The sequence below is a fragment of the Pituophis catenifer genome, unplaced genomic scaffold, assembly GCF_029215685.1.
Source record: "Pituophis catenifer annectens isolate HBS135680 unplaced genomic scaffold, rPitCat1.0.hap2 SCAF_12, whole genome shotgun sequence".
Taxonomy (NCBI): domain Eukaryota; kingdom Metazoa; phylum Chordata; class Lepidosauria; order Squamata; family Colubridae; genus Pituophis; species Pituophis catenifer.
Genome location: NW_027256892.1, coordinates 25,630,980 through 25,653,297, shown reverse-complemented (window position 1 = coordinate 25,653,297; position 22,318 = coordinate 25,630,980). Strand labels below are relative to the sequence as shown.

The 22,318-nt window shown below is 48.3% G+C and overlaps 1 protein-coding gene across 10 annotated transcripts in view; it reads right to left on the bottom strand.

Annotated features, from left to right (window-relative positions):
* NCAM1 (neural cell adhesion molecule 1) overlaps positions 1–22,318 on the bottom strand; it is a 192,361-nt gene that overhangs the window by 1,485 nt on the left and 168,558 nt on the right. For 4 of the 10 annotated variants that reach the window (XM_070952538.1, XM_070952540.1, XM_070952541.1 and 1 more), the window contains 5 exons: positions 18,531–18,655; positions 17,385–17,565; positions 5,552–5,759; positions 3,627–3,743; positions 1,919–2,677 (listed from right to left, as the gene is read on the bottom strand). In XM_070952538.1, coding sequence (XP_070808639.1) covers positions 1,919–2,677; positions 3,627–3,743; positions 5,552–5,759; positions 17,385–17,565; positions 18,531–18,655 — 1,390 coding nt within the window. Of the gene's footprint in view, positions 1–1,918; positions 2,678–3,626; positions 3,744–5,551; positions 5,760–13,899; positions 14,451–17,384; positions 17,566–18,530; positions 18,656–22,318 lie in introns of those variants that run through there. The other 6 variants (XM_070952543.1, XM_070952547.1, XM_070952544.1 and 3 more) reach the window with 3 other exon arrangements.

Below are 22,318 nucleotides of genomic sequence, written 5' to 3'. Positions count from 1 at the left end.
TTCTTTCTTTCTGGTGGCATTTTTGGCTGTTTTAAGCGCATCACACAATGCAAGCACTTAATGGACTTGGGGAGGGGGGTCCCAACAGGGAAAATAAGGGAAACATCGGTGGGAAACCACATTGGCCAAACTTGGTAACTTGTTGGTGAGAAGCTCTGGGGTCCAGGCCAGGGGTGAAATCCTCTGAAGTCTGCTACTGGTTCTGTGAGTCTGCTACTGAGCACGCACACATGCGCGCCTGAGGTACGCCCCCGCAGCACTAAAAAAGGAACATTTTGAAGCCTTCCGAACCAGCAAAGGTAAGTAGAACAGTGAGGGGCAGGGAATCCACTGAGCCACGCAATTTAGATTAGCTAGAAAGCAGGAAATCCGACGATTCTAGCTAATATAAATCGCGCGTCACAACTGATCATCGCCCAGCTGATCGTCGGAAATAACGGTTTACCCAAACCGGTCTGAACCGGTAGCATTTTCACCCCTAGTCCAGGCTATCCAGCCATGATGCCAATGTGGAGCCCAGCAGGACCGTTGCCTTTCCTGCTTCTCCTAACTTGGGTTCAAGGACGGGAAGAGGACAAGTTTTAGAAAAGCTCAGAAGATGCCGCCTGAACCATCGGATAACGCCTGGCCTTCCTGATCCATGTGAAATGTAAATCCCCCTTTTTGTTTCCTATTTGCGGGGAGGACTTTAGGAAGTGGGTTTTTGTTCAACGGCGCAAACTTGTGATGGGGATAATCACCATAATTATCTCATCACTGAGACATCCTTTTCTACAAAAGCTCCACCACCAGAACCACATTTGGGGAGGACAGCTGGACCTTTGGGATTTTTTCAGAATCCTGTTTTTCCAAACTCCAGATTTTCTTCAGGATTGTTACGGCTCTTCCATTTTTCAGCCCTTCTTAGCATGCCTGTCTCTTCTCTTCTCTTCTCCTCCCTCCTCTTTTCCTTTCTTTTCTCTCCCTCCATTCTCCTCTTTCCTCTCCTCTCCTCCCTTTCCTTTCCTTTCCTTTCCTTCCCTTCCCTTCCCTTCCCTTCCCTTCCCCTCCCTCCTTTCCTTTCCTTTCCTTTCCTTTCCTTCCCTTTCCTTCCCTTCCCCTCCCTCCCTCCTTTCCTTTCCTTTCCTTTCCTTTCCTTTCCCTTCCCTCTTCTCCTTTCCTTTCCTTTCCTTTCTCCTCTCCTCTCGTTTTCTTTTCTTTTTTTTAAGCCCAGCAATCCCAAAGCCCTCACAGGGCAGAAAACGCTGTTTCCCCCTCCCCAACCTCCCTTCTAAATGTGTGATACTCTAGCCAGAAAACTGCCAAAGCTCTCCCTCCCCCTTTCAGTCCCCTGAGACGTCTCTGAACCCAGGAGGCAGAGGTGGGCACGGGGATGTCTACTCACTGTCTGGTGCGACTTTGTGCCCAGAACGGAACTCTTAACCATTCAAGGATTTGGCCAACCCCCAAAAAGTAAAAATTAAAAATGAAAGTTAAAAGAAAAGATGAATGAAAAATGATGGAAATGACTGTACATGTAAATGGGTTTATGAGAAATAAAAATAAAAAACTTGAAAAAAAAGAAAAGGATTTGGCCAACCAGCCCAACCTGATCCTCCAGGCAGCCTCAGGTGACGCAACCACCCTCCCTAGATAGGCAGTAAACACCACCACCACCCCAGTGGCGTCTTGGCTTCCCTTGAAAGCTTCCAAGGGAAATCCTTGAGGGGGGGGAGTCAATTTCTCCGGAGTGCCTAGAGGACGGGATGAACCTCCCACTTCAGTTGTGATGGGGAAGGAGCCACGGTGCAGGTTAGCTCGCTTAGAAAAAAGCCAGGTTAACACAGAGAAAGGGGGCAAAGCAGTGGGCCATCGATCCCCTCCCCAGCACAAGAAAGAGAAGGGGCACATCATAAAGGGGCACAAGCGGGAGGCCTACTCTGTCTTGGCAGGTGCTGGCGATGCCGAGGTCTCCAGGGTAGCTGCGGGGGCCGCGGCTGGGCCTTCGGCAGCGGGGGCCGCTGTGCCCAGGGCGGCAAAAACATCCTTGGCAAGGTCAAGATCGGGCGTCTGGAAGCTCCCCTCGTCCATTTTAAAGTCCTCATTCTGAGGAGGGTTTCTGGTGCCCGCTGGGGCCGCCTCGCCTTTCTGGCCCCCCGCGGTCTTCGGTGCCTCCGTCGGACTCTTTGCTGCGCTGGTCCGCGCGGCTTCCTTCTCTGGGCTTCTGGCACTGGAGGCCGCCTCCTGCTTGGGCTCGGATGAGGCTGGAAGGCTGGCTGGATTTGAGGGTGGGGAGGAAACGGCAGGGCCCTTGGGAGCCTCGGGCCCCTTGGCGGTGGAGCTGGGGCTCAACACCGCCCCCTGGTGGTTGAGGACGTTGGAGGATAAATTGCCGGCGGCCTGAGGGGATATGGGGGTGTCACTGAGGTCCACCAGGGGAGCCACTTTGGGGGCAGAGGCCGGTGGGGGCGAAGGGGCCGCGGCCGCTTTGGAAGGCGTGCCCTGGCTGGGGGCCCCAGTGGTGGCGTTGGGCATGGGGGTGTCTGGCAGTGTGATGCTGGAGGTTAGCGTGGTGGTCTCACTGGTGGGGCTATTTTGGGCAGTGGCAAAGGTTTCGGTGATGGTGTCAGAGTTTGTGGTGACTGTGGTCACGGATGGCATCATGTCCTCTGTGGCTGCCACGGTGTCGGCAGGGTGCCTGTGAGGAGGGAGGGAAGGAAGAGGGGAGAAAGAGAGAGAGGGAGAGGGAGGGAAAGAGAGAGAGAAAGAAAGAGAGGCAGTGACAGCCGTCAACGTCGCAAGCAGTTGGAGGAGTCAATGCAACAGCTGGAATCGCATGCGGTTATTTAGGCACAAACAAGAAGGGGGGGGCAGGAAGGAGAGAAACAGAGGCAAGAGGGTCGAGCCCAAGGACAGACATCCAGCCAGGACGGGGCCACCGGTGTCCGGTGCGAGACACGTCGACCTCACATGTATCATGGCACCACTGCGTTAATGGTACAATTGGTGCACATAAATCATTTATCTCACTTGGATCAGGACATCACAATGACCGTGGCACCCCATGGGCACCCACAGGAGGGGGTCTCTACAAATGGGGAGGGGGATCCTGAGCTTGTAATTAAACAGGCTAATACAGTGTTTCTCAACCTTGGTAGCTTGAAGATGGGTGGACTTCAACTCCCAGAATCCCCAGCTGGCTGGGGGATTCTGGGAGTTGAAGTCCACCCATCTTCAAGCTTCCAAGGTTGAGAAACACTGGGCTAATAGAAAGAATGCACAAATATTCCCTGTTGGCAATGCTCATCCTCGGTTGGACATTCCTACTCTCTTGCCCTGCTCAGGGTCTCCAAGAGCCAATTGAGACAACGGATAAAATGGACTCCATGCCACAACAACCCACACAGAGAAGGGAATGCACGTCTCTCTCTCTCTCTCTCAAGGCCCATAAGCCACCTCCGTTTCTCCCTTGGGATCGCCAGACTTCCAGATGCCAGACCTGCTTCCGCAGCGACCTCAATGCCCTTCTCACCCACACTCGCTTTTGGCACCCGAGGTGGGCGCCTAGCAAGTGGCCCACAGAGGCTGGGAGAACGAGCGCCCTGGTCTTCTCCTCCAGGGAAAACGTGGCCCCCTTCCCAACCTACTCTGGCTCAGTGAGCGGGGTGGTCTCGTTGGGTTCTGTGTGTTTGCCTCCGTCGTGATTTGGAGTCCGTTCCTCTTCCGTCCGCACCTCGACGATGGGCTCTTTCGATTCGTCCTTCCTGTAATGGAGGGAGGGATTAGGAGTTTGCGCCCTGAAAGCATTTCTTACTTGCAATGGAGGGAGAGAAGCAACCTATTAGGAGAAATTTCCTAATAGGGAAAACAATTGATCAGTGGAAGGGTTGCCTTCAGAAGCTGTGGATGATCCATCACTGGAGGCTTTTAAGAAGAGGCTGGAGTACAAGACCTCCAGATCTGAAATGGTACAGGGTCTCCTGCTTGAACAAGGGATTGGTCTGCAATCTTAAACACTCAAAGAGCCATTTGGACCCGTTTCCCACAGAAAAGAAAACACCGGGAGCCACAAAACCTGGTTGGGCGTGGCCAACTCGATGTCACTCACTTCCACCAGTCACATGACCCCCCCTTAGCCACGCCTACCCAGCCAGTCATTAGGGCAGAGAAACAGTTGTTAAAAAACATCGGGAATCACAAAATCCTTTTGACATATCTCTCTCTCCCCTCCTTCCCTCCCTCCGTCTCTCCCGCGCTCTCTGTATCTCTCTGTCTCTGTCCTGGCCGCTTCTCCATCACTCGCCGTCCCCCTTACCTTCTCAGGCCAGGCGAGGAGTGACTGGGAGAGCGAGGGACGGGGCCACCAGTGGTGGGATCACCCGACAGGGAGCCACAGCAGAGGGCCCCAAGAGCCACATGCGGCTCCGGAGCCGCAGGTTGCTGACACCTGGACTAGAAGACCTCCAAGGTCCCTTCCCACTCTGTTATTCTGCCCCTTTCCTACTCATTGCACTGCTGGGGATTACGAAGGCAGCACCCTGGCCCACCTCTCTTTGTTCCTCTACCTTGCCAAACGTTAAGCGGAACAAGGTGGAAGCTAGAAAGAGGCAGGGCTATGCTAAAACCTGCCCTATTGAGATTCAGCTCAAGCCACTCAGAACCCAGCAGAAAGAAAAAAAGAAATATTCTTGCTTTTTTTATACTGCACAAGAGACAACTTGATCCCCAAACTGACCAGCTTGGAAATTCAAAGTGGTCCCCTATCTTGGCCTACTGACCATTTGGCTTCTGAACTTCCACGTTTTCATCTCCAGGAGATGAACTTTGTGGGTTGCTGGAAGTGGAGCCAAGCTGCCCCTCCTCACTCGGCTAGGTGAGATTTCTAACGACCGAGGAAATCATTCAAAATTCAAGGCTGCTCTGAGGTGCAGTGTTTTGGAGAGTCAACATCTGGTTTTGCACTTTCTGAGTAGGTTCGGAAAGGACTTCAGGAGCTGCTGTAACATTTGGGAGTGTGCTTTGTTTGGAATTGAGGAACAATTAAACTGGCAGTGGAAAAATAGTTGCATGTTTAGCAGAAAACCAGCTGAGCAAGGATGCTCCCTGCTACCCTCACTGTTCACCTGGGCAGGAGGAAATGCGATCCAGTAAGAGCCGCAGGTCGTAAGCCCTTCGTTGTTTACCTTCTAAACCAGGGTCTCCAAACTCGGCCACTCTAAGACTTGTGGACTTCAACTCCCAGAATTTACCAGCCAGTTATTCTATTCTATGATGGCTGGGGAATTCTGGGAGTTGAAGTCCACAGGTCTTAGAGTGGCCAAGGTTGGAGGTCCTTGTTCAAAACATTCCTAGGGAGATCACATGAGGCTCAGGCCCACTTAGGAATGACCAGTTTTGGTAGCTCCCAGCTCCCACCCGATTTACACAGGTGAGGGTCTGCATTCCTGGTGAACTCAGAACAAAACGGAGACCCAGCAAACGGGGAAGTGCCACCTTCTGCTATGGGTCAAATGCAGGGAAGAGGAGATGGCTTCCTCCCTCTAAACAGGAGAGCAGGTTTCCAGTTACTCACGAGAAGGCAGCTTTGCCCTCTTCCATGTCCTTCCCCTTCGCGCCGGGACCCGATTTTCCACACAGGTTGACGGCGATGCACATGAAAAGGCCACACTTGTTCAGGAAGTAGCAGGTGATGTCCACGGCCACCAACAGAAGGACGAAGATGACGATGAGGATGCCCACGATGGCGGCTGTGCCCAGTCCTGACGTTGGGGTTGTGCTGGCTTTGGACCACAAAAGGAAGTGGAGAAGACATGGTGAGCAATGTCGTGGCAAGGCCATGTTCTGTTGGGCTCAGGGAGATGGGGGTCAGGCCCTTTCAGTCTCTACTCCACCCACCAGGGACACCACTTATCTTCTCTATGGAGATTCTCCATCAACCAGGTGAAGATTGTCCCGAAGGCCAATTGGGATTTCTTGGTTTTTTCCTTGAAAACATTTCATTTTTCATCCAAGAAGCATCTTTAGAACCGAAGACGTTCTGAAGAAGCTTCTTGGATGAGAAGCAAAAGGTTTTCAGAAGGGGAAACCCCCCACCCCCCCCAAGAAAGTCTAATTGGCCTTTTGGAAAGCACTTTTGGGACATTTCTCCTCTCTCCAAAGCAAAGCAAGTGAAGACAACGCAGCTCTTGCTTGGGCCTGGATGGCCGGTTTTGGGGAGAAGGAGCTCCCTGAAACTTTTCTCAAAAGGTCACCAGATGAAAAGAGCAACAGGCATCTCACTATGTTCCCTATCTCTCTATTTTGGGACATTTTCAGAAGTATGTATGTATGTACGTACGTACGTACGTACGTACGTACGTACTTACTTACTTACTTACTTACTTACTTACTTACTTACTTACTTACTTACTTACTTATTTATTTATTTATTTATTTATTTATTTATTTATTTATTTATTTATTTATTTATATGCCGGAGACTCAGGGCAGCTTACAAGGTGTTAAGCCATAGCCTTCATACTTTTGTATATTTTATACAAAGTCAGCTTATTGCCACCACAAACCGGATCCTCATTTTACCTACCTTAGAAAGGATGGAAGGCTGAGTCAACCTTGAGCCTGGTGAGAATTGAACTCGCAGTAATTGCAGGCATCTGGAAGCCAAATACTACCTTTAACTGTAGCATTAGTCTACTGCGCCACTCAGGCTCCTTTGCCTAATTTCTGCAAAAACGCTTGTTGAGCTGGGACCAAGGAGCTAGAGTTGGTGGAAGCACCATGAAAACAGATGGCTTTGAGACAGAAGTGGGTTTCAGCAGGTTCTGACCAGTTCTGGAGAACTGGTAGCGGAAATTTTGAGTAGTTCGGAGAACCAGTAGCGGAAATTTTGAGTAGTTCAGAGAACCAGCAAATACCACCTCTGGTTGGTCCCAGAATGGGGAGGGAATGGAGATCTTGCAATATCCTTCCCCTGCCACGCCCACTAAGCCACTCCCACCAAGCCATGCCACACCCACAGAACCGGTAGTAAAAAAATTTGAAACCCACCACTGCTTTGAGATTATTATTCTGTTTCTTTAATGGAGCGCAGCTCTACTGCAATGATAACCTTTTTGTGTTTGTCTCTGTTGCAGCATCAAAAGTTTTTACATATACTGTTCGGGACATCCTGTATGTGGAACATTCAATTGGGTTTGCAAAACCTTCCCTAGGTTGGTAAAGACCCACAGAAAAGCCATTTTGCTCCAGAAATGTGAGGCAGCTGCTGTCTCTGGGGTTCTTTTGTGGGATCGGTTTTAGCAGAAGACACAAAGACACTGGATACAACACCAAGGGGCCCGGAGGACTTCTTGCTTCCTTCACCAGACAGTTCAGAGCTCCACTGAAGGCAGAAAATATCAGGCCTACTTCTCTCTGCCCGGCTCTGGCTGGTGAAGTCTGGCCTTTGTATCAGAAGTCTATTAAGGTCTCTGGAGCTGGACTGTACCTACCTGATCATTTTGAGGCCAAGATCTACAATTAAGCAACTCCATCTGGTCTGGTCAGGACAGGGACGAGACATCAGATGCCTTTTCCTCTTATCTTACAGTATAAATCAGGGGTCGGCAATCTTAAACACTCAAAAGAGCCATTTGGACCCGTTTCCCACAGAAAAGAAAACACCGGGAGCCACAAAACCTTTCCCGTGCCTGACTATTTCCTGAGTGGCCACAAAAATAGCATATGTACTTGAATTGAACTTTGTGTTTTCTTCTGAAACTTTTCTTTTCTTGGATTTATCCATGGTTGGCCTACCTGGGAGTCGAAAAGCTCAATAAATCGTATATTGGTGGGTGTCGCACATTGGCGGTTGTGACACATATTTAGCAAGGGTGAAATGCGACCAGTTCACTCCGGTTCGGGCGAATCGGTAGTAAAAAAAAGCTACGATCCGACGACCACCTGTGCCACGTGGTTTAGCTATGCTAGAAAGCAGGATTACCTGCTTTCTAGCGAAGCTAAACTGCGTGCCACAGCTGATCCCTTCCCCCTCGCTGTTCTACTTACCTTCCCAAGCCTCCTTTTGGTGCGAACTGTGCATGCACACGCAACACGTTTGATGGGCATGTGCGTGTAGCATGTGCTTGCGAACGGGTAACAAACTGGTTCAGATTTCACCTGATATTTTGAATGACAGGGAGTTGCAGCAGAGGGATGAAAGAGCCACATGCGGCTCCAGAGCTGCAGGTTGCCGACCCCTGGCCTAAATTCATAGGTGGCTTATTCAGTTATGAGCAATTTCTTCTCTTGGTCTATTCTCTCCGGAGAAACAGTTTCATAAGCCTGTCAACTCTTTGCTTCTTCTCGTCTCATGAATTCCCCATGATGGAAGTTCAACACGAGCTACTGTCCATTGCAAATTCCTATGGAGGTTCTCGGTCATTCGAGATATTATGGTTGTCCCAAAGGTGCTCTTTTTTTTTTTTCTTCAAAAGGCAACTGGGCAGTTTTGAAGAACTGAAGAAGCCTCTTGGATGAGAAGCAAAACGTCTTCAAGGGAAAACGAAGTCCAGTTGCCTTTTGAAAAAGCACCTTTGGGGTATCGATTGCGAATGTTTCTGGGCGCATTTTTCACCTCAAATCTGAAGATGCTCTTAGGGCCCTTCTGGGGGCAGCGCCAGGCCCTGACATGGTTTGCCCAACCTTTCCCTCCATCTCTTAGGAGCTGATAAGATATCACAAAGAAGGAGCCTGCATTTGCAATGAGACAGTGGAATATTTTCATGGCTGCGGAATGAGATAAAGTCCTTTGATCTGCCCCCACACCCACCCCTGCTCCAAAGCAAGAAAAAAGCAACAACTATTTTTGGCCCACGGGGAAGCTGTTTTGATACAGCTATGCAGTTAAAAAAAAAACCCAGGTGTCTTATTATCTCCCTCTTTTTAATGCAAATGTGCCAATATCATGAAAGGCTTAAAGAGAATTGCTGTGACTAAGCAGAACTGTCCTATGGAGATCGTCCAGAGTGGTCCAGGAGATGGCAGGTTGAAGCATGTGGATTTTATCCAGTTTGGAAGAGGCCAGGTTGGGAACTTCAGGCCAGGGTGATATGCAGTGGCCCTCGACCACAACTGAGCCCCAAATTTATGTTGCTAAGCGAGATGGTTGTTAAGTTGAGTTTTGCCCCATTGGATGTCCTTTCTTGCCACATTTGTTAAGTGAATCTGGCTTCCCCATTGTCTTGTCTGAAGGTCGCAAACGGAGATCACATGACTCTAGGATGTCTGTGTGTCATGTGTGTCATGCGTGTGTGATGGCTAGGCATGGTTTGAGTATTAACAGGTCAATGGGTGTGAAAGAAGAAAAGGGACAAAGAGGCTGTCACCCAGCCTACCTCCTCAGCCTAACACCCTTCAAATCTGTTGGGTGTGATACTCCACTGAAAATCCGATGTAGGAGGCACACACACACACACACACACATCATTCATGGGCAGAACCTAAACTACTCCACACTTGAGGGTGGAGCTAGCGTCGCGACGGTACGGCGGACGATCTTGAAGCTCCAGGATCGCCGTCGATATCTTCGCCGCTGGACGGTCCGTTTTCGACCTCACCATCCCGTAGAGATGGTGATAGTGGAGGGCAGATCCTGCTGATCCCAGGGACACCGCAAAGTCCCTGGTTGATCCAGGAGAAACCCTTTTTTCCGGCGGTGAAGAGGCAGCCATTGAAGCTGCTGAAGTTGGGACAGCTCCGGAACGGAAGAGATCGGAAAGAAAGTGTGTCGGCTTGGTGAGATGATTTTTAAGGATATTAATTGAGAGAACACCCTGAGGTTAAAATAAAATTAAAATCGAAGACAGAAGAGATTAAGCGGCAGAATTAAGCCAGAGTCTATTGAAGTCCACCAGTCTTAAAGTTGCTAAGTTTGGAGACCTCTGCCCTGAAGGATGCAATGCTAAATGCACATGGAAGCCAACAGATTTTTCTGAGTGCCCACCGGTTGAAATAGTGGCCTTTTTCATGCAGCAGAAGGGGACAGAACCAGGGGTGAAATCCAGCAGGTTCTGACAGATTCTGGAGAACCGGTAGCGAAAATTTTGAGCAGTTCGGAGGGAAGAGCCGAGGACTTTGTTCAGTATCTGTATGACAAAATCACTCAGATTCGGGAAGATCTGGACTCCGACTGGGTAGATCCAGGGGGGATGACGGGGGCAGGTCCTGAGAATGTTATCTGGGATGAGTTTGACTCTGTGACCCCTGAGGACGTGGACAGGATTCTGGGTAGACTGAATGCGACCACATGTTTGTTGGACCCGTGCCCCTCCTGGTTAGTGCTGGCTTCTCGGGAGGTGACGCGAGGCTGGCTCCAGGGGATTATAAATGCTTCATTGAGTGAGGGTGTCTTTCCCGCTGCCTTGAAAGAGGCGGTGGTGAGACCTCTCCTCAAGAAGCCTTCCCTGGACCCGGCAACATTGGCTAATTATCGTCCAGTCTCCAACCTTCGCTTTGTTGCGAAGGTTGTTGAGAGTGTGGTGGCACGACAGTTTCCCCGGTACCTGGATGAAACGACGTATCTAGACCCGTTCCAGTCGGGCTTCAGGCCTGGGTACAGCACGGAAACGGCATTGGTCGCGTTGGTGGATGATCTCTGGAGGGCTCGGGATAGAGGTTGTTCCTCTATCCTGGTCCTATTAGATCTCTCAGCGGCTTTTGATACCATCGACCATGGTATCATGCTGCACCGGTTGGAAGGGTTGGGGGTGGGAGGCACCGTATTACGGTGGTTCTCCTCCTTTCTCTCCGACCGGTCGCAGTCTGTGTTGACAGGGGGGCAGAGGTCGACCCCGAGGCCCCTTATATGTGGGGTGCCACAGGGATCGGTCCTCTCGCCCCTTTTGTTCAACATTTATGTGAAGCCGCTGGGCGAGATCATCCGTGGTTTCGGGGTGGAGTACCATCAGTACGCTGACGACACCCAGCTGTACATCTCCACCCCAGACCACCCCAACGATGCCCTTGAAGTGATGTCCCGGTGCCTGGAGGCCGTACGGATCTGGATGGGGAGAAACCGGCTCAGACTCAACCCATCCAAGACCGAGTGGCTGTGGTTTCCGACGTCCCGATATAGTCAGCTGGTGCCATCGCTGACTATTGGGGGCGAAGCATTGGCCCCCACGGAGAGGGCTCGCAACTTGGGTGTCCTCCTGGATTCACGGCTGTCTTTAGAAGAGCACTTGACGGCCGTGACCGGGAGGATTTTTCATCAGGTTCGCCTGATTCGCCAGTTGCGCCCCTTTCTGGATCGGGACTCGTTACGCACGGTCACTCATGCCCTCGTCACCTCCCGTCTGGACTATTGTAACGCTCTCTACATGGGGCTCCCCTTGAGGAGCACTCGGAGGCTCCAACTGGCGCAGAGTGCGGCCGCGCGGGTGGTGATGGGAGCGACGTGGCGCTCCCATGTAACGCCCCTCCTGCGCGAGCTGCACTGGCTCCCGGTGGTCTTCCGAGTGCGCTTCAAGGTTTTGGTTATCACCTTTAGAGCGCTCCATGGCCTAGGACCTGGTTATCTACGGGACCGCCTGCTACCACCAATAGCCTCCCACCGACCAGTACGCTCCCATAGAGAGGGGCTCCTCCGGGTGCCGTCGGCCAAACAATGTCGACTGGCGGCCCCCAGGGGGAGAGCCTTCTCTGTGGGGGCACCTACTATCTGGAACGAGCTCCCCCCCGAGATACGGAGGATTCCGGATCTGCGCACCTTCCGTCGCACGCTTAAGACGTTTCTACTCCAGCAAGCCGGCCTGACTTAAACTTCTCCGTTTTTAAATGGGAATTTTAAATTCGGTTTTAAATTATTGGGGTTTTAAATATGGTTCAGCCAAATTTATTTAATTTGTTTTATCTCTATTTTAAATTTTGTATTTATATGTTTTATTTTTATGGCTGTTCACCGCCCTGAGTCCTTCGGGAGTAGGGCGGTATACAAATTCAATAAAAACAAAAAAACAAAACAAAAACAAACCGGCAGCGGAAATTTTGAGTAGTTCGGAGAACCAGCAAATACCACCTCTGCTAATCCCAGAGTAGGGTGGGAATGGACATTTTGCAATATCCTTCCCCTGCCACACCCACCAAGCCACGCTCACAGAACCGGTAGTAAAAAAAAATGAATTTCACCACTGGACAGAGCCATCTGGAAGTGGCAGCAAAGTGGACATGGACCTTGGTCTCCATGTAGGAGGAGGACCTCTTCACAAGCAACTTCACTGGGGACGAGGAGAATCAACTCAGTGTCTTGTTACCCCATGAAAGCCTTCTCATGTAAGGGCCCTTTTAGTTCAAACCCGCAAGTCTGGTAAACTCCATTTTGGTGTTGCAGATAGACATCCAATAGCTGCCTTTCCCAGCAGTGCTTGAAACACAGTATGGAAGTTGTGCTCCCATCAACCTCATCCAGCTGGGGGGACGATGGCAATGAAAGCTCAACCAACGTGGTGGGCACCAGGTTGAGGAATGGTGTGAGAACACAATGGACTTTGCTGCTTGGCACCATGGGCAAGGAGATGGTTTTCTATGGGAGAAGCGTGCTGCTTCTCCCTGTGTCCAGGAGAGAAACTCCATCCGGGACACAAATACAGGTGTCAGGGTTCCAACAGATGCCCTAATTAACCTGTTTCTAATTATCCTGTTTCCCCCCTCCCCCCAAGGTGTGTCATCAATCACATTCGCCAACAGAGCAATTTCACGGGTTGTAGAGATCACTCCCCTCCAGCCGCTGTGGGTAACCCTGGGAGACAGCCTTGAGAAAGATATGTCTGGAATGTGCTCCTGTCTTTGGCTGCTGTACTGCTTCGTCGGTTTCCCATCCCCCTTGCCTATGGCAACTCAAGAGCAGGCCAGGGATGCTTTGCAAGTTGACATTAGGTAGTCCTTGACTTACCACCGCTACTGAGCCCAAAATTTCGAAATAGTAATTACGTGAATTTTGATCGATTTTATGACCTTTCTTGCCACTGTGGTTAAGGGATTCACTGCCATTGTTCAGTTAGTCATATGGTTGTTAAGTGAACCTGGCTTCCCATGGACTTTGCTGGTCAGAAGGTCAGCAAAAGGGGATTGAGTGACACACTCCCCCCCCCTTGGGATGCTGCAACCATCATAAATAGGAGTCAGTTGCCAGGCATCCAAATTTTGATCACATGACCACGGGGATGTCGCAACAGTCATACGTGTGAAAAAAACTGGCCACAAGACCCTTTTTTCCCCAGCGCTGTTGTGACTTCGAAGGGTCACTAAACGGAATGCAGTAAGTCAAGGACTACCTGCTCAATTAATCTACAAGATGATTTGTTAGGAAATGGCTATTGTCTAACTAGTTGGTCAGGCAATATATAAACTGTCAATACATGTTTGTCAAAAGGTATTATATTGCTTTAAGACTGTATTGCATCATCCTGTATCCTGATTGGCTAAGCTCTGTGGCCAATGTACTTAGGGGAAGCCTGAATCATGGCTTGAGAACACTACACCATTTTATCTGCTTATTTGCTGTTACTCTCTACCTGTTCTCTCTGCATGATCACTGTTTGATCATTGCTACTTGTTGCTTTCTACTATTTATTGAATGTTTTAATACTGAACTTGTTCCTGTTTGAAACTCAAGAAGAACTTTTTTATTGTGAAATGACAACAACTGGTAAGAAGACTTTGTACTCGGAATATCCCTGAATTGATATTTTAACTATCAACTTTATCTGTGTATGATTTGGATTGTTACTGGACTTTGCTTTACTTTTTTCTAAATTAAAAGACTACCACAACTCAGTGTGTCAGTATATTAACTGTGGTTATTCACTCTCAGCTGCTTTCATGTGCATACTCAAGGGGTACTCTGCTCAATAACCCAAAACATCGGTTATGAGCCAAGAATATCCTTAACACGATCTTTTGCCTCTCTTTTGACATGATGGTTGCCTTTCCGTTTTTTCTTCTATGATGGGCCAAAGGACAGCAATGAGTGGGAACGGTGACCCCCCCCCCTTTTCAGAAAAATCAACTTTTCCCCATGACAATTTGAAAAGTGTAAGCGATCCGTTTTATTTTTTTCACAGCCGGGGGGCTAAAAAGGGGTTAAGAAGAAGAGAGCTGTTGTATTTCAGGAGAGACATGCAGAGAATCTTAAAACATGCCCGGTTTAAAATATTGCCTCCTCCTCCTCTTCCTTCCTCATTACAAAATAGCAAAAATCCTTCCTTGTGCTGCATTTCTCCGCCTCCGCCTCCCCTCTTCCCGCGTCCCCATCCCCGGACAGATGCCATCCTTGGAAAAACAAGAGATCCTCTTTTGGGGAGTCCGGCCTCAAGGACATAATGGGGGGCTCTTCGAAAAGCAGCGGCTGCGTTCCTAACACAGCAAAAGCAGAGCTGCTGGGATCAGGAGCAGAGAGACCCAAGGAGACGAGGCGGCTGGGCTTCCCAAGGTGGCTGCGACAACCCAGGAGTAAGGAAGGAGGACCAGTTGGGAAAGGGTTGGGTTTGGGGGTTTTTTTTGGAAAAGGAAAATTGGATGTTTTCCGTTGGGATCCAAAGTGACACGTAGAACAACAGAAACACGAAAGGAACGATGGGGGTGGTAGAAGGGAAAGGGATCAGGAATAATAAAAAAAAAAAAGAGAGAGAGAGAGAGAGAGAGAAAGAGAGAGAGAATAGATAAAAGAAAAAAAATAGGTCATAAATACAGAAAGAAAAAACCGATAAGAATTTTAAAAAGTTTTTGCTTTAACTCAGTATAAATTAAAGAAAAAAAATGTTCCAAAAGTTAGAAGAACAGCGGTAAAGCAGCAGCGGCAGCAGCGATGATGGTAATAGAGAAGCATGATGGGGAAGCCAGCAGTAAGGGGGGGGAGAGGATGAGGATGGGGGGAGGATTGGGGGCAGCTGACACCAAAGGGGGTGAGGGGCGGAGGATCCTCTCTGTAGGGCTGGGGAAGGAGCTGGTGGGATTCAGCACAGGAGAGGGATCATGTCATGGTTGAAGTGGCCCAGGCCTCCTTGGTCCTCTCTCCCCTCTACCCACTGCACGGAGCAAAAGGTGGCAACCGGAAGCCGTGAGAATTCCCAAAATAACAGAGTTGGAAGGGACCTTGGAGGTCTTCTAGTCCAACCAGGCAGGAAACCCTACGCCGTTTCAGACAAATGCTTGTCCAAATTCTTCTTAAAAGGGTTGGAGGGAGCATTCACAACTTCCGGAGCCAGTTTGAAGTGATGCAGCCCAGACTTATCTGATACTACCTACCCTGTTTTCCCCAAAATAAGACCTCCCCTGATAATAAGCCCAATGGGGCTTTTGAGCGCATGGCAATAAGGCCAAGCGCTTATTTCAGGGTTCAAAAAAATATAAGACAGGGTCTTATTTTCGGGGAAACACGGTAGTTTATTCAAGGCCTCTATCAGTGTTCAAGAACAATGATCTTGTCCATCTGCTGTTAGTCTTGGTCCTCTAGACAAGAAAATGCGTTTACTTTTCCTGTCCAGCACGAAAAATAACACAACACCTCTCTACAAAACGAGACTCAGGCTCCTCACACAATCGGTTTCCATGCCTAACGTAGGACTATAACTCCCTAGTCACCTGGTTTCTAGCCTGGATCCTTCACCACTAGATCAAAACGGCTCGTGGCTTACCGAATAAGCTACAATGAGATGGTTTCACATTTCCTTTGAGAGATTAAACTGAAAGCCAATAAAATTTATCGTGGCTTGCCACAAAGTGTCCTGAAGTCACTGATTCCCTTTCTTCTGCTTGCTTTCCACCAACCAGGGATGTCATTCAACCTTGTGCTAATCCTAAAATAGCAACTAGAGGGTGTAAGCTCCTGCCTTCCTCACCACTGCATTTTTGGCCATGTTTACTAAGCTGGCCTGGGACTCGGGCACCCACTGGGGAGGATCTTACTAAGCAAATGCACAAGTTCAAGATTTCAGTAGGACCTCCCAACCAGAATGTCGAAGTTCAGAGTTAGCCTGCTTCAGAATTTGCCACGTAAATTTCTCTATGAGCATTTAGAAAATGAAATGTGAAGCATTTGTGCCAAATTTCAACCCACCAGGACGGATCTCATACAAACTGGAGGTTTTTCAGGGGGCTGGGAGAACAAGATGAAGGCCAGAGGACAGGACAAGTTGAGAAGTTGTAATTTTTTTTTTTTTTTTGCCAACAGAATCGTGTTAAAAATATACCTGGAGTCAGTCTCCCCTTCCACTCCCCAATTAGATTTATTTCAAATGGAGCTGCACAATTTGTCTTTCAGAGAAATCAAGGTGACGGGGGGGAAGGCATTAGAATTGCTGATGTGGCGGTATGAAGTGTCAGTGGTTTTAGTATGTTACTGGACATTGCTATAATGAAACTCTCCCTTCAAGTGAAATATAAATCTTTGGCTGACAAATTGTATCAAAGGCCCATTGCAGCCTATGTCATACAGAAAGAGGGAAAGAGGAAAAGAGAAAGAAGAAGAGAAGAAGAAAGAGGGAGGAAGGAAAGGATAGGAAAAGAAAGGAAACAAGGAAAGGAAAAGGAAGGAGGGAAGGGAAAGGAGAGGAGAGGAAAAGAAAAGAAAGGAAAGGAGAAGGAAGAGGAGAGGAGGGAAAAGGAGGAAAAGGAAAGGAGACTAAAGGAAAGGAAAGGAAAGAAAGGAAAGAAGGAAAGGAAAGGAGGAGGAAGGAGGGAAAGGAAAGGAAGCTCTAGAAATCACCATCTTTTCTATGAGATTTTCCTCCACCTCCTTCAATTATTTCAGGATTAGGGCGGGCGGGAACTCCAAAGGACAGAGGACAGAGAAGGGTAAAACCTGCAGCATTTTTCGTGGTTGCCCACCCAAAGCGAAACCAATGATACAGAGGAGCTAAATATAAGTGCATGCTTAATTTGCATCCTGGTATTCAGCTCTTTGTAGCCAAGCATTTGAAGGAACCGTCTTAGCTGAGAACGCCAAGGTGTCTTGGAAGCACAGTTGACCAGCTTTTGTATGGCCCCTGGAAGGAGTCCATCAGCGACAAGTGGAGAAAAACCAGTCACCCAAACTGGTGGGTTTCCCCACTTGCTTCCATGCCTTGCTTGGAAGAACCTCACTCAAAAGCCATGCACAACAAACTCAACCGTCTCAAGAGTTGCCAGGGGGAACCGACCATCGATGGAGCATACATACCGCAGACGGGCCCTTTTGGTATGTACGAGGCCGAAGAGCTAAGTTCTAAAATGGATTACCAGTTATGAGGATGACGGAAAGCAAAAGCGAGTGGCCAAGGAGTTTCTGTTGCTTTTTTTCTTGGTGGTTTTAAACGGAAGCGCATTAAAGGATGTGGTGCCAGTGCATTAAAAGTTCAAGCGGAAAAGGAGGGCAGAAAATGAGGGGCTACCTGGGATGATGGTGGGCTGGGCCGAGGTCCTGAAAGCGTAGTGCGCTGGCTTAGATTTCCCTTGCTGGTTCTCTGCGATGACTGTGACTTCGTACTCGGCGTTCCAGTCGAGCGACTTGAGCATGACGTGGTCGCTACCCGAAGGGAGGCGGATTTCCGGCTTCCAGTCGAGAGATTGTTTCTGCAGAAAAGGGGAAGGTGTGGGGCAAGGGAGGAAGAGAACGGTGGCATGAGCTGGGAACTATCTCAGTTTGAGAAGCTTAACATGAAAGACCAACCCATTCCTTGCCTCCTCCTGCTGTTAGCTTTTGCACTAAAGCAGATATGAATCATGCTCTTCCCTGATCAGGCCATCCAGGTTCAGTTAGCAGGACATCACTCAAGGATGAACCGTGTCCTGCCCACCTGGGAAGGGGCTTCATGCCCCATAGACCTTCACTGGCAACTGGGGATGCCTTCAAAGACAAGGTCACACAGAAATCGTGGATTACTTCCATGCTCTTCCATATTCCCTTTTTCTCAACCCCATCCGTTCTTGGTCTCCTGAACCCCAACATCTATATAGTGAGGCTCCCCCAGTGAGGTGCTTAAAAGACTTCTGGATGCCCACAGAATGTCCTCGTTTGTGCCTCGACCAGTTCCTACACAAATTGGGGCATGCAATTAACTCTGCTACTGCTCCTCCTATCTTCCTTTTCAAAGGAGTAGTGAAAGACTAGGCGTTGAATGAAGGTTTGCAAGACATTTTCAAAGGAAGCTCATGGTGGAAGTATATGGCAGATATGTGAAAATACTCAATCCTTTCCCGGAGAAAGAGCACAGAGGGGAAAAGGGGAAACAGAATGACATTATGGTAGCATTGACTTTTCAAGTGATCTTCTTTATCTGCCTTAAACTTGATTTTGAGTTTAAGAGAGAAATGGGGCTTTGTTACATGACACCTGTTTCTAAGGAGACCCAAACCTATTGTAAGATTTTCTCACTAAACACAATCATTCCTTCTGCTTCTTCCAACATCCAAATGCATCGGACAAATTGGTCAGATTTGTCAAATCTGACTTAATTAAGGGTTGTTTCTTTTAAATACCAGCAAAAGGGTTAAAAACCAGCCCCGGAAGCTAAGCGAGGTTCGTCAGCCAGACTTACAACTTTGTATTTAATGAGATAGTGGCGGATGGGAGATCCCCCGTCATCTTGCTTGATGAGGTTCACTTTGATGGAGTTCCCGTCTTCTCCCATGTGGCCTTCCAGCTTTGGGGCGCTGGGCTCCCCTGCCAAAATGGGTGTAATTGCACATTGAATGAGGCAAGCAATCGACTCAACAAATACACAGTGACATCCCACAATTGGCCCAGTTCAAATATGCTCCTGTGGCCCAATTCAGAAGGTTGGGACATCTTCAAACCACAAACTCCATACCACCTCCACCTTTTCACTGAAGCCTAAAAATCTGGCATGAAGGAAAAAGATTTGAAGAAGATTCTGTAGGAGATGACCAGACTGAGCCTGAGGGAGGAAGGGGTCACGTATGTCATCAGTTTGGCATCCTTCCACGCCCAGAAGAGATCTACATCCAGCCCACCTTGAATTTCGTTGACTTCTTATCTACTGCCAATTGGCTTGGACCGTTAGTAGTTCAGATTCCCGTTTTAGAGATAGCATGGGATAAACTTGTACTCGGTGGAATAATCCTGGTTCCTGATTTCTTGCGCCTGACAGATTTATGACCCATCTGGAAACCAGGAAGCCTGGGTGAATCTCCTGAGCTTTTGGCCAGGGAAGTAGATGGGAAAACTGGAGAGAGCCTGCAGCTTTGCCTTAATTTTTTGCAGAGTTTGAATATTTTAAAAGTGTCAATATTTTATTTATTGCTTGTATTTATAGCCCATTTTCCTTGGGGAGCTCAAAGTTGTACATACAATGAGCTCTTGTCTCATTTTTCCTGGAAGGTTAACACATGGGCATTTCCACCACAACCAGCCCAGCTTTGTGGGGGAAAACACAACAGTGTTAACAATCGCACAGCCCTTTGGTTTCTTGTCAGATTTCAACAGGAAAATTTTAGGAGATTCTGGAATCTGCAAGAAACTTGTGCATTGGATGCCCCCCTCTGCAGCAAAGTCAATGTTCCTCTCCAAACAGCTTTTCTGTTTCAGCTCATCTACACACGTGCACACAGGTTTTTGCACACAGATACCCCCCCTGCTTTTGTTGTGGGAGTCTAAACTACAGCTACTAGTTAAAGAGACCCTACAGAAGCCAACAAGAAAGAGAAGTTGAAACCCAAATCAAATTTTCAGGAAAACACCTTGAGAACTCTTATTTTGTTTCCCTTCCTTGCTCTTCTCAATAAGAAGGCCACCTCCCTCAAATTAACGGTTTCTTCTGACAAGACCCCTACATCAGGGATCTCCAACCTTGGCAAATTTAAGATCTGTGGACTTCAACTCCCAGAATTCCTCAGCCAGCCCAATTCTGGGAGTTGGAAGTCCAAAAGTCTTAAAGCTGCCAAGGTTGGAGTCCCCTGCCCTAAATGACGCTAGAGTGAGGATAGGATGAGCATGGAAAAGTCTGGGTTAGCTGCCAACTCAGTTGCTGCTGTACCTATAGATCAGAGGTCTTCAAACTTGGCAGCTTTAAGACTTGTGGACTTCAACTCCCAGAATTATTCAGCCAGCTGGGAGTTGAAGTCCACAAGTCTTAAAGCTGCCAAGTTTGGGAACACCTGCTGTAGATGGACAAAAAAGAAAAACAAAGAAACCCCAAAAGCCAAAGAGCCAAAGGAAGAAAAAAAAAACATCTTAAGATGACCAAAGAAGTTCCAGTCCTACCACCTGCTAACAGGAACCTCTAAATTTAAGCAACTCATCATCTAGAATTTCTCTCCAGTGGATAACATTCGGTGGAATGTTTTTTCTAAGCTCACCAGTCATGATCGAGAGTTTTATTTGGGTTTAGAAGCAGAAAAGATACTGACAGCTCCTAAAGTTGGGAAGGTGGGGAAGAAAAGAGTAGTAATCTTATCCAAGGGAAGCTTTATCCAATGGTCTAAGCCAAGAGTAGCTACGCCAAGGTTCTTAAGGAAGGAGACATAGCAGTAGCGGCCTGCAAGTCTCTAGCAGAAGATATTCTGAAGGAAGATGTTGAGTTTCCTTCTTGAGATGTTTACAAGAAGAGGTCCAGTAGCTGTCGGTTTACAGCTCCTTTCTGACCAGATCTAACCTGTATCTTCCAATGGGAAGTGGGGGGAAAAAAGGCCAAACTCAACAACTGAGTGGAAGTCTGTATTTATACTTCTGTTATGTTCCATCAAAGAGGAATTTCTATTTCAAGACTTTTATCTAAATAATTTTTCCCAGGGTTCAGAGATGGAAACCTTGAGAAGCCCTTTCATGTTTGGGGTGACTGGTATGATGGTACCATCTTTAAGACAAGAAACAAAGCCAGCGTTCCCTTTGCCTTCTTTCTTTTTTTCCCTCCAGGGACCCAAAGAGAGCCATGCCGAAAAAAATGGACCTTTCCCCCTTCCTGAAGGAGCGGTGACCTGAGAATGCCAACCCACTGCAGGTGGAAGGATCTCTCTGATCTCATTTCTTGCCTTCTTGAAATTGAAAAATGGTCACACTTCCAAGGTTGATCCCTTCGGTTCATAGGCAACCGAAAGAAAATTGCCCATTCCCTCTTCCCCAGCCCAACCGATTCCGGAGGAGGAGAAGGAAGAGGAGGAGGTGGAGGAAGAGGAGGAGGAAGAGGAAAAGGAGGAGGAGGAAGAGGAAAAGGAGGAGGAGGAAGAGGAGGAGAAGGAGGAGGAAGAGGAGGAGAAGGAGGAGGAGGAAGTGGAAGAGAAGGAGGAGGAAGAGAAGGAGGAGGAAGAGGAAGAGGAGGAGGAGGAAGTGGAAGAGAAGGAGGAGGAAGAGAAGGAGGAGGAAGAGGAAGAGGAAGAGGAGGAGGAGAAGAGGAGGAGGAGGAGGAGGAGGAGGAGGAGGAGAAGAAGAAGAAGGAGGAGGAGGAGGAGGAGGAGGAGGAGGAGGAGGAGGAGGAGGAGAAAGAGGAAGAGGAGGAAGAGGAGGAAGAGGAAGAAGAAGAGGAAGAGGAGGAGGAGGAGGAGGAGAAATCAATCACCGTCAATGTCTCCCTGCATCCTCCCTTCTTGAAGGGCATCAATTTATGTCTCCTTTCCCTCCAAAGGGAAACTTTCTATTTGGGGGTCCTGACAGTGGCTGGAGTGCTGTGACAAGTGGAGTGTGGAAGTGGAGAAGAAGCATCAGGCTAGTTATTTCTTGGGATGATCTCCAAGAGAGATAGACAATTCAGGGCTCAGGGGTTGTGTGTTTGTGTGTGTGTGTGTGTGTTTTGCTATCCAGATAAAATGGAGTGACTGAGGGTGGGAGGAGAGCTTTGCACCAGGAGAAGAGTGAAATTGAAGGGAATCCAGGACCTGCTTTTCAAGAGACAGAAGTCACCCAGCTCATCCCTAAGGACTTCTGGAAAACTACTGCCTGTAAAAAATAAATAAAATCAGGATAGTACCATAAACTCATTAGGAAGAAAACACAACCCCAGTATGTGCACCCATTGCGCATATTAGAATATTTGGGAGGTGCAAGGGAGTTGGGGGAAGCTGGGAAAAGTCAAGCAAAGCAGTTCTTAAGTGTATAAATTTAATAAACAAACAAACAAACAGATGAATAAATAAATAAGCAAACAAACTAGGTATTATTACCTGATGATGATGAACATCTAGAAATTTTTATCCTATGAAGGCGATGGAGGTGGGGTTCTATTTTGTTTTGTTTAAGCAGACAACAGCGTCCATTAAAAGAATAATTATGGGGAGTGGGAGATATTAGAAAAGAGTGAAAAAGGCACAAAAAAACAAACCCCAGAAATTTCAGAGACAAATGAACCATTTTTATGACACGAGTGATTTCTTG